This window comes from Anabrus simplex, chromosome 1 (genome assembly GCF_040414725.1).
Source record: "Anabrus simplex isolate iqAnaSimp1 chromosome 1, ASM4041472v1, whole genome shotgun sequence".
Taxonomy (NCBI): Eukaryota; Metazoa; Arthropoda; class Insecta; order Orthoptera; family Tettigoniidae; genus Anabrus; species Anabrus simplex.
The window spans coordinates 1,131,857,463-1,131,869,488 of NC_090265.1; the positions used below are offsets into that span (position 1 = coordinate 1,131,857,463).

Below are 12,026 nucleotides of genomic sequence, written 5' to 3' on the forward strand. Positions count from 1 at the left end.
AGGTTGTTTCGACTAATTTTATGTCATACTAGGAGATAACTGTCAGTGGTAAAATACTGCAGACGACAGAGTTTGTATACACCGTAATTCATTAGGACGTAAGCTGACCCTCCAACAAAAGGATTGTTCAGTATTCAACAAAGTATCGAAACCCATTAGAAAATGACGTACTTGTTCCCCTTCTTAATATGTATACCCTCCAGGGTCGGTTTACCCTCGGGCTTAGCGAGGGATCCCACCTCTACCGCCTCAAGGGCAGTGTCCTGGAGCTTCAGATTCTGGGTCGGGTTACAACTGGGGTGAATGACCAATACCTCGCCCAGGCGGCCTCGCCTGCTATGCTGAACAGGGGCCTTGGTGGGTGATGGGAAGATTTGAGGGGATAGATAAGGAAGAGAGAAGGAAGCGGCCGTGGCCTTAAGTTAGGTACCATCCGGGCATTTGCCTGGAGGAGAAGTAGGAAACCACGGAAAACTACTTCCATGATTGCTGAGGTGGGAATCGAACCCACCTCTACTCACTTGACCTCCCGAGGCTGAGTGGACCCCGTTCCAGCCTTCGTACCACTTTCCAAATTTCGTGGCAGAGCCGGAAATCGAACCCGGGCCTCCGGAGGTGGTAGCTAATCACACTAACCACTACACCACACAGACGGACTACGTTCTTGTTTCTGTTGCTAATAACCAGGGAGACAATTACAGAAAGCATTCCAGTTTATTGTAAAGCAGAGGTCAAAATTTGTTCCAATACAAATAAACCTCGTGATAATTGCGACACAGAACACAGAACAAATACCGACATTGCCTTCAGCTTTGTTTACAGTTTTACAATGCATATTTTTGCTGATGCGATAAATCATTACCAAACATAGTATAGGGGAAATTATCGGCAACTCAGCACTGATTCTCTTATTTTTAGTAATAATGCATGAAAAAACAGCACAATTAAACACCAAACCGAGGGTGAAATTAACATTTTCTCCATGCAATTATGTATAAACTCATCCCGCTTCCAGCACCTACTTGTTCATTACGCATGCTACTACTTAGGTGGAAAGATACTTTCTATACGCGATAATACTGTGAAACTGATTTTCGTCGGAAACATCTCTACATGAGACTTCAATTACCCCGTTCTTCCGTTCGCACACCATTAAAAAAGCCTTTCCTTATGCTGGTCGCAGAGCAGTGTTTTAGACTACACAAAATATCAAACCACCCTGTTGGAGTTGTAATGAAATTGTGGATTACTTGACTAAAACGTCTATTCATGTCTGCGCGCAGTTCAGGAAAGCTGTGCGGTTTGCCTTACCTTTCAGAATCATCTTTGATATCTTTATCCTCGGGCAGTGTAGCTGTCTTAGGTCATCCTGATCTGCTTACTATATGTATAAAGACAGAGGACAATCTACGTTTATAAAGTGTCCGTACACATTTCCATGACACTGTTTATGGACCAGAAACTTTGGCACTGAGGCAGAGAAAGTAAAGCAAGTTCCTGCAGAGCCAGTATGCTAGGCTCGACGAGAAAGGACAAGATCAAGAACAAGAGAGAGAGAGAGAGAGAGAGGGGGGGGGGATGAAGAAATCCAAACGAAAAGATTGATGTGGTTTAAAGAGGTTAAAAAAATGCAATTTAAAGGGGAAGAGAAAAGGCCCTTGGGAGTCTCTGGTCTAATGGTCAGCATAGTTGTCTTCGGTTTGACGGCCCTAGTTTCGATTCCCGGCCGAGTCGGGGATTTTAACCGCGTCTGGTTAATTTCTGTAGCACATGGGCTAGGTTTCTATGTTCGTCTTCACATCTTCATTTACATACAATACATCATACTGAAGAAACACGCAATAGTGTATGAATCTCAAAACATAGCTTGGCGTTAGGAAAGGCATCCAGCCGTAACATCTGGCTTAATTCACATATAGTGCCGATCCTAAGTACTGTAATTGGAAATAGGCCAGGAAGAAGAATAAAATACCCATTTTGCAATGTGGAACTATGTTAGAGATGTCAAGCGCACAATATGACCAAATTATTTACAAGCCACGTGACTTATAATGTACAAACTTAAATGCATGACGTAAAGCATGATTGAAAACGGATATTAACTTGCCGTAGTTTAGTACTACACTTCCAGCGAATATCATGTGTCTTTGTGTTTTTGGCTGAGTCGGTAATGTGCCGTCGCCTGCGGTGTCTGAGAATCGATAGTGTAGTGGTTTGAATCCAACCTTATGCATTTTCTTTTTTAACGACAGATTATGCCCCATTGTAATGGGGATACAATGCTTATCCACACCTACCACAACAGATCACAGTACTTATTCATTCACCACGATGAAATGAAATGGCGTATGGCTTTTAGTACCGGGAGTGTCCGATAACAATTTCGGCTCGCCAGTTGCAGGTCTTTTGATTTGACGCCCGTAGGCGTCGGAATGAGGATGAAATGATGATGAAGACGACACATACACCCAGTCCCCGTGCCAGCGAAATTAACCAGTGATGGTTAAAATTACCGACCCTGTCGGGAATCGAACCCGGGACCCCTGTGACCAAAGGCCAACACGCTAACCATTTAGCCATGGAGCCGGACATTCAGAACGATGTATTCCAGAGACGAGTAAGTTAGTATGTTGCTAATTTATAGAGAAACAAGGCAGAATGCATTCGAGTCGCAACGCCTGTATCACGAGCGGTTTCCTGACAAAAAATTACCGACTAACAAATACGTTCTGAAACCTTGAAGTAAAATTGCGGTCAACTGGCTGGGGACACTTGGCAGGCTACTCGCCATCAGAGCTGCTCCTGTAACGTCTGGTTCAAATGAAGAGGCTCTTACAGACGCTGTCCGGAGTAATCCTCATTTTAGTACACGGACACTTGCACGACAGACCAACGGCCATCAGCCGCTCGTCTGTCATGCGAATACTGCCCATCAATAGGCCTACATCTCACCCGAACTATCTGCAGTCACACCAACTGCACCATGGACATGATTTCGATTCTTGAAAATAACATTTTGTCAATGGACATTACACAGTGTAACCAATGCACGTCTGACCCTTGTCTCGTTTCTCTACGAAGTCAAGTATGAAGTGAAATTAATCTTTGTAGCGAATGTTTACGACCGGATGCCCTTCATGACGTCAACCTTATCAGACGAGATGAGATGAAATGCATGACGTGACATATAGTAGGAAGGGAGAGCGTGTAATCCGGTGTCGCTACATAACCTACTCCTGTCGAGTAGCACCAAGGGGTCTGTTTAAGGCTTTACGTCCCCATCCGACGGACGAGTCATCAACAGCGCCATATGCCCTCACCCCATATGAGCACTGCGGAGAGGTTTGGAATTTAATCCATGCTTTTGGCACGCAACCTAATGATTAGAAATTGTATACCACCATCTCCCCTACCCCGCCAGTCAACATTCTGATAATGAAATATTTTCGACCAATAGGACTCGAACCGGCTAACCACGGTGTCGGACCATACATGGTTTGGCACGCAATCTAATGATTAGAAATTGTATACCACCATCTCCCCTAACGATTATGACCACTGGGTGGGCTACGCAATGTGACCGATGATGCAGCTTTTTTAAAAATCAAGATTCCTATTTTCAAAAGAATCACGATTTCACAACAATGACATTGTGAATCGGCACAATATACACTATTGGCGCGTGAAGAATCCCCTGGAAAAAACAGGACGCGCAGTGGGGAGTAAATGTCTGGTGTGGGATCTTGGGCGACTACCTGATGGAACCATATTTCTTCGTCGGCTGTCTGAGGGAGCACTCTACCTTCATTTTCTTCAAAAGAACTCTCACAGTTGCTGGAGAACGTGCCCTGGCTCGACCGTTTACGAATGTGGTTTTAATAGACGGAGCCCCACCTCACGGATCAGTAATGGTCCGGAACCATTTTCATGCCCGCCAGATCACTCGATCTTGCGCCACTTGACTTCTTCCTGTGGGGTCACTGCTCAGGATCAAAGAAAGAATTTACTCGTTGGAACAAGTATGTATATGGCCATATCACATCCGCAATAAACGACGTAAAGCGAAAAAAAAAAAAAACCGATACCAGCCTAGTAATTGAACCTGTTTTCTGGCAGCTTGAAAACTGTTCGTTGTCCTAAGACACTTCTCGTCCAAACGTAAGGTAGCGTTATTCGTAGCTGAGATCGATTTAGCCATTCATTATAGCTTACGTCACTGAAATAATATTGGCGCTAATGATTTCATCTATATTCTCGAGCATGAACTTAACGGTATAGCTGTAATGTCCGGCTGCATGGCTAAATGGTTAGCGTGGTGGCCTTTGGTCACAGGGATCCCGGGCTCGATTCCCGGCAGGGTCGGAAATTTTAACCAACATTGGTTAATTTCGCTGGCTTGAGGGCTGGGTGTATGTGTCGTCTTCATCATCATTTCATCCTCATCACGACGCGCAGGTCGCCTACGGCCTTCAAATCAAAAGACCTGCACCTAGCGAGTCGAACATATATTCGGACACACCCGGCACTAAAAGCCATACGCCATTTCATGTCATAGTTATACTAGTACTGAGGCAATATAGGATCAGGTACGAATGTTCTTAGTTTGGCTACATATGAGTTAGCTGGACTGGGTATGTATGTATGTATGTATGTATGTATGTATGTATGTATGTATGTATGTATGTTCAGTCTTCAGCTCTAAGACTGGTTGGATCCTCAACAGCTCTGCCATCAGCTGTCATAGATGACCTAGGCATCACTGAAAAGGCGTACTAGGGAAATGAGGAGTGAGGTAGTTTCCCGTTGCTTTCCTCACCGAGCCAGAAGTTGCTATTACATATCAGTCTGCCAAGCCCACTGAAATGCATGCACCGACTGACCCTATGAACAACATTTTCATACCATTCATAGCAGGGACTGGCTGCACAAGGAATGGCATTACTAGCATCGCTCATACCTCAGTCACTTTCATATTATCAAAGCCAAGGATAAGACAGAGACAGATGAATGAAAGTAACAAAATTGCTCTAGCCTATACCATAAGACATAGTGCTCTGAGAACATTAGGTCCTGCCAGCAAAGGCATCTGGATTGGGTATCTCCAAAAATATAATATAAAAAACAGAAGGTGCGGGTGGACCACTCGGTATAACTCTTTCGTGGTGTGACAATATTACAGACTGCAAGGTATGACTCAACATACCAACATACCTCTGATAGAAAACCGTATTTGAGGTAAATCGTCAAAAATCAACTGTATTAACATAATCCGTCAGTACATTATAAAAAACGTCCTTCGTCTCTGACCGGGCACAGCTCCACGAACTCAAGTGCCAGAAATCAGTCTTTTAGCTGTCCACACCAGGACTTGAGACGCCTTACTCTATATTCAGCTCTTTTAGTCACGATACCTCTATTCATTACAGACAATATTTCAAAGCAGTTGCATTCAATGGTTGAGACAAGGAGATATGCGAAGGCAAAAGCTGTCAGCGCTGTGTGATCTCTACACACCCACACACACTGGGCGACACCTTCATTAGAGCTCCAAGTGATCTATGACGTGCAGCTATCATCATCCATACAAGCACATGCACGGATCTACGGAACACGTTCGCACGGTTGGCCGTAGAATAACGCTCAACAACTATTGGGCGGTAAGGAGAATGGAGCACACTAGACGACAGCTATCTTTTCAAGGTTGGGTGTTACATAGTCAATCCAGAGAATTATCTTGGACAATCCCCTGAATATCTGAAGGAAACAGATATAAAGTTGATATACAGTGGCGGCTGGTGCAGAAAATCAGTTGTGTGCAGTAACCCATCCGCACTCCAAAAAATAAAAATATTTAGAAACATACCAGTATGTGTTTTTCAAGAGGCTCTCCACTGAGTTTTCTACAATGAACAAACACGCAAACAATCCCAACACATATACACATTCCTCATAAAAGGAACTATAAAACTACATAATTAAACACACAATAACACCTGCAATGGCAAAATATTCACGAACTAAAACACTTGCTGTGAGCGCGCAAAAACAGAACTTTCCATTGTTACCAATATCATTGAAATAAAACCAGCAACGTCGTAATGCAAAATTACATGTTATGTTTTTATAGTGACATATATAAACTAGACCTTTTTAACTAAAGAAAATCACAATATCACGTCGTTATTTTGACAGCATAAAAAGTACAATTTTTATAGTTCATCGATTTACAAATGTGGCTATGGAATAGGCAAGTTGGTAGTATTCTATCCTCTTTGGTATTAAAAGACCTGGCGGGAACAGCTGTACAGTATTTTGTTTTCTGGTTTGCTTTGAGCTATCCCCTCTTAAATATCACCGCTGAGTCAAGAGGGTGTCAGCTGCCACGTTCTCATATCGGTCGTAATGCAAGTGTGACTAGCGCAAGTGCTGCCTCTCTGTGGTCGACGGAAGAATTGCTGTGAAGTGATGTCTTGGCTGTTGTTTCCACAGTCTATCGGAACACATTCTCTTTGTATCGGAAAGATCGGCACGCATGCGTAAATGGCAGGGTTCCTGGTTTCTGGCTAAAAGCTTAGAAATTCTTGCTGAGCTGTGATCGCACAGCACGCGGCGTGGAGCGCACCAGTAGTTACCTAGTTTTGAGGGGAGTTCCTATTCTTCCTATTCTTTGGCTGACGTCTTTTTCAATGCACTGTATTTGATTGTAGATAATATTTTAAAACTTATTTTTCCAATAGGCAATGTGCTGCAGCACTTCAGCACATAAGGTACGGCCGCCCCTGGTGATGAAGGTATTTACCAGGAGCATAGGCTATTTAATATATGCAGGGGTTCGAACCCCACTGTCGGCAGCCCTGAAGATGGTTTTCCGTGGTTTCCCATTTTCTCACCAGGCAAATGCTGGGGCTGTACCTTAATTAAGGCCACGGCCAATTCCTTCCCATTCCTAGGCCTTTCCTATCCCATCGTCGCCATAAGACATATTTGTGTCGGTGCGACGTAAAAAACAAATAGCAAAAAAATATATATGCAGGGTGTATCACAAGCCGAAACGGTGGAACATACATGATATGAGGAGCAAAAACGCCTTAGTGAACATAAGGTTGCAATCGAACCGTTCGCGAGATAAGCATACTTGACGCTCCACCACTTACGTGATGCTTCATATCCTATGCTTAGTGCGTTTTACACCCAGTGACGTCGTCCTGAAACACGCCTTACTCAACAATAGGTTTTACAGAACACGATGCCTCAATAAGGACGACGTTACACGGTATAAATCAAGGAGGTCTATGGCTGAGTTTTTATTTTTGTCGGGTGAACATCAAAGGTGAGATGTGAGATGTGAAATTTGAGATCGAGTACTGAATGTTTCTTTTTGTGCCCTTCAGAAATCGGACTCCCTCTGCCGGGTTTGAATACGCGATGTCAATATTTGAAACGTGCACTGTGATAAGGAATAGTTCTTTTTTTAGAATTTGCTTTACGTCGCATCGACATACGTTATACGCCGATCATGGAATAGGAAAGAGCTAGGTGTGGAAAGGAAGCGGCCGTGGCCTTATTTAAGGTACAGCCCTAGCATTTGTCTAATATGAAAATGGGAAACCACGGAAAATCATATTCAGGGTTGCCGACAGTGGGGTTCGAAGTCAGTACTTCCCGAATCCAAGCTGACAGTTACGTGACCCAAGCAGCGCAGCCACTTGTTCGGTTGAAAAGGAATACTTCTTATCTACCGCAATGTGGAATTTTGGTCTCATCTCCTCCCGAAAATAGGACTCTGCAGAATGCTCCATGAGGTGACAACAATTATCAATAATTATCGAATTCACCAAACTATTTTCAAATGAATAGTAATATCGTGCATTAATTCAAGTCATTCCAACTCAGCGTTTTAGGGCCAGGCGGCCCTGACGCTGCCTCGTGTCCGCCTAAGGGTAACCCCTGTGGGTAGGGCGGAAGAATAACGTCCCCTGCCTGTCGTAAGAGGCGACTAAAAGGAGCCCCAGGGGCTCTTACTTGGGAACTTGGGTTAGCGGCCACGAGACCCTTAGCTGAGTTCTGGTATTGCTTCCACTTACTTTTGCCGGACTCTTCATTCTCATTTGTCCTATCTGACCTACCTTGGTCAACTCTTGTTCTTGTCCGACACCGATGGTATTAGTTTTTCAGTTTCACGCCCTTTGTGACCCTCAGCTTCTTTGGCCGATACCTTCATTTTTCGAAGTGTCGGATCTGTGCCATTTTTTCCCTCTGATTAATGTTATATAGAGGATGGTTGTACTTCCTCTTACAACAATAATCACATCCACTCCGCCTAGGGCTGAACACCATCGCTGCGGCTGGCTCGCAATCTTGCCTTCTTAGGCCGACGTTACAAATCATTTGAGTAGGCTAATACCTATCAATGTTTCTGCGTAAGGTAGAAACAGTGTTATTTCGGACAGAATTATTGCTTTTAATACTGAACATTTATCGATCAAAATGTAATTACAAGAGAAAAATATTGAAGAATTACAGTCTTTAGAGCATGAAACTTGTTAGAGTGAAGTCTTCAAACGATTACACAAACAATTCGACAATCGGTTCAAAAATACTGAAGAAATGTTGCCCCAATTAAACATTTTTATGAGACTACTTTTTATACATTTTATGCAGGCTCCAGTCAGATTTAAAGAGAACTGATAAGGCTCCAATGTAACATAATTTTGAAAATAAAGTATTGGAACATTCTAGGCGGCGTACTTGTAATTTGTAAGAACTTGGAACAAAAAGAGTCGCTGCGTATCCACGTACTGGCACAAAAATTATTTTTGCGAACACGTATTTTCTGTCATGTACCAAAATAAGAATAAAATTAGGTCATATTTGCCCGATGTTGCGTTAGAAGCAGCATCAGGCATTCCCTGAGAAGTTTATTATAAAGCCCTAACCGTCATAGACGATAACAATTTTCAAAATATATTCTAATATACAAGGTTATTCTGCTCAAATAACTCGTGAGCCGTTAGACATATTGACAAATTGTTTTCGCTTTCAGTAATGGTAACAAGGGGCTCATAGTTGGAGTTACAATATCTTCTGAGATAATGGTACTAACTTAGCTTTTTAAACAGAACTACACTGTTTTCTACTGCCAATATTAAACAAACAAACATTACAAATTTGAACACCATGATTATTTCGAAAATCGGACAAGTACTTCTCGAGAATTTAATGTATTCAAAATGCTTCATTTGCCTAGTACGTCTCATTGGCACTGCCATCCGTTTTTTTGTTTTTTGTTTTGTGGTATTATATGAGCACCCAACGATCCTCTGGGCTGATGACCTAACCGGCAAACAGATATAAACGGCGTATTGGCGCCAGCATCTTGGAAAGTTGTAGCATTCCAACAGATGAGCCCACTGCTACACTGGGGCGAAACGCTGGTAATTTCACTACTGAAAATGCCTAAAAACTTTAAGAGCTGATGTTCTTAACATTTTCAATCGATGAAATTAAACTATGGTCTCCTTCTTGAAGCCTTATTTTATTATACAGGCCAAAGGCAGGCATTTATACAAGTGGAGGCACATGCTTCCCCTAGTGCACCGTCACTGTATTGTCCTACACAAGAGGCTTGTAATGGTGTCTCAACGGCGCACTAGCGCCAGCGTGTTGTAAAGGTGTAGCAATCCAACTGATGAGCCCACTGCTACACTGGGGCGAAACGCTGGTAAGTGGTAAGTTCACGATTGAAAAAAACCTGAAGACTTTAAGAGCTTATGTTTTTATAAAATATACTGTCCATACATCTCACTCTCCCGCACAACGCGAGCCTCCCTTTCAGAGATCGGTATCCCGCCTCCCCATGCGGGGTTCGATGGCTTCGCCGCTGCACCTCTCAGCCCTGAGTACCTGGGGGTGCACAGGGCAGCCACGGTGGCTATCCACTTGGAAAGGACTGCATTAATTTATACTTCTGTCTATGCCCACCAGCATCTCTTCAGTGAACGGTATACTTAAAAAATAAAAAAAGGAAAAAGACACAAACAAGCGTTGCTTGAACTTGTGGTGCAACTGTACACGAGAAAACAAGAGGGTGAAGGAAAAAGAATGAAAGACGAATACGTAAAGTCTAAGTTTGTGGCAGCAAAGGAGTGCCATTTCTTCTGAAGAAATTGCATACACATTATTTTATTTTCGTACGATGTAATTTTCTCGCAGTTCACAATAATAAAAAAACAATCTGGAATTTATCAGGTGCAGAAATTCGACGTGAACCCCGACATCATTTAAAAAAATATCTGTAAGCAAGTTCCTTTCTCAGAGCCTTGTTTACTTTCTCCTTTATGACCTTTACGGGCGTATGGGCGGAGTGAAATGACTGAGTTCTCACCAAGCCGGTCACGGCTCCAATTTCAGTCGAAGCAATTGAGATTATCGAAAGGAAACATGTCACAACCCTGTGGTTCAGATTTTACGAAAAAACTGAGGTCCCGTTGTTATGATCATTACATTAATTACCTCATAAAAGCACAAGGTTGATTGATTTTTTTTTTTCACTCTCTAAAAGATCCGTGAAACAGGATTATACATTACTCGCATGTTCAGGATATGGAACAACTGAATAACTGAACTGAACTGACAGGTTTGTCTTACCTGCAAAGAAGAGTCTTGGAGGTGGCTGGTTAGCAGCCTGATTGGTAGATCCATTCGGGGGCGGCTGCTGAGCACCAGTTGGCTGCGGTGTGACCGGGGCGGCCAGGATGTCGTAGTCACTTCCGGAGGAGCCAACGGCAACGAAGGAATAGGAACCACGCGACCAGGGGTCAGCTCGCCAGCGTGTCACAACTGTCTCCTTGGGCTGAAAATGTTGAAGAAATTACTGAATACCTTCGTACATCAAATGATTCTTACATCTCACTAAGGAGTGGTGATGATCTGCAGAGAATTATTGTCTAAGGGGCTCCATACACGTACAGTTTCGCCTTCCGGTCAGCTTGAACAATTGAAGACAGACAGGTAAAACTGACGTGTATGGTGAGGCCGGCCGGCCGGCCAATCGTTTGGACTGTGAGAATTCCGTCGGTTCTAACTTCAGGACGTGGCGCCAGGCAGGGACGTGTATGGGAATATCACGGCCGACCGGCACGTCCAGTGCTCAGTCAGTCTAGTTTCCACGTGGATAGTGAAATATTGCGTTGCAATTATGGCCACGAGGTTAAAAAAACGTTATCTGAATTTATTCATGCGTAAATCATTGAGTAGATATTTTGGGTACACTAGTAGCTCTTGCAACAAATTTATGTGGATGGAATTATTCCGGATCAACCACGCTTTTCTCCACACTCTGTATAGTTTCCTTTCTTCTTTTAAGATGCATGCAATCGCTGCATATGCAAAGCAATTCATCTACTAATGACATTTTCCCCATGAAAACCTGTGTACATCTACACTCAACCAGATTACAGGGCGGACTAAAGATGACGACCTAACAGTTCCTTCTCTATGTGTGAGGCGAAGAGATTGAACAGGTAGAACTCCCACAGTTCGGCCTGTCAGTTCAAAATGGAAGTGAAAGGGAATGTACAGTATTAGTGGGCAACCGTCTCCAACACACTATGGAGATGGCTAGGGTGATATTCGGAACAGCGGGGGGGGGGGGGGGAGGGGCATTACGGTACGTCCTCATCCGGAATTTTATTTTGGTGGGTGTCCAAACTTCCAGAAAGTTCAGTTGGTATGGAATACCTAATAAGGAAATGAGTGTCCTTGGCTCCTAGCAAGAGTGGTGGATTCGTGCGGATTCCGGAAGCTAATAATAATAAACATCAATATATATAATAAGAGTTTAGTCTGTATATTGCTCAGAATTTGAAAAGAATAGATTTTCTGTATCGGTTATGTCCACAGAAACAAGGAAATGCACTTTTTACTTTTCCATAATGTCTGTCTGTCTGTCTGTCTGTCTGTCTGTCTGTCTGTCTGTCTGTCTGTCTGTCTGTCTGTCTGTCTGTCTGTCTGTCTGTCTGTCTGTC

The 12,026-nt window shown here is 43.3% G+C and overlaps 1 protein-coding gene across 1 annotated transcript in view; it reads right to left on the reverse strand.

Annotated features, from left to right (window-relative positions):
• The window catches only part of LOC136858224 (lysine-specific histone demethylase 1A), a 149,664-nt gene that overhangs the window by 38,753 nt on the left and 98,885 nt on the right, over positions 1–12,026 (reverse strand). Inside the window, exon 4 of the mRNA XM_067137613.2 lies at positions 10,648–10,852. Within this exon, the coding sequence (XP_066993714.2) occupies positions 10,648–10,852 (205 nt within the window). The remainder of the gene's footprint in view (positions 1–10,647; positions 10,853–12,026) is intronic.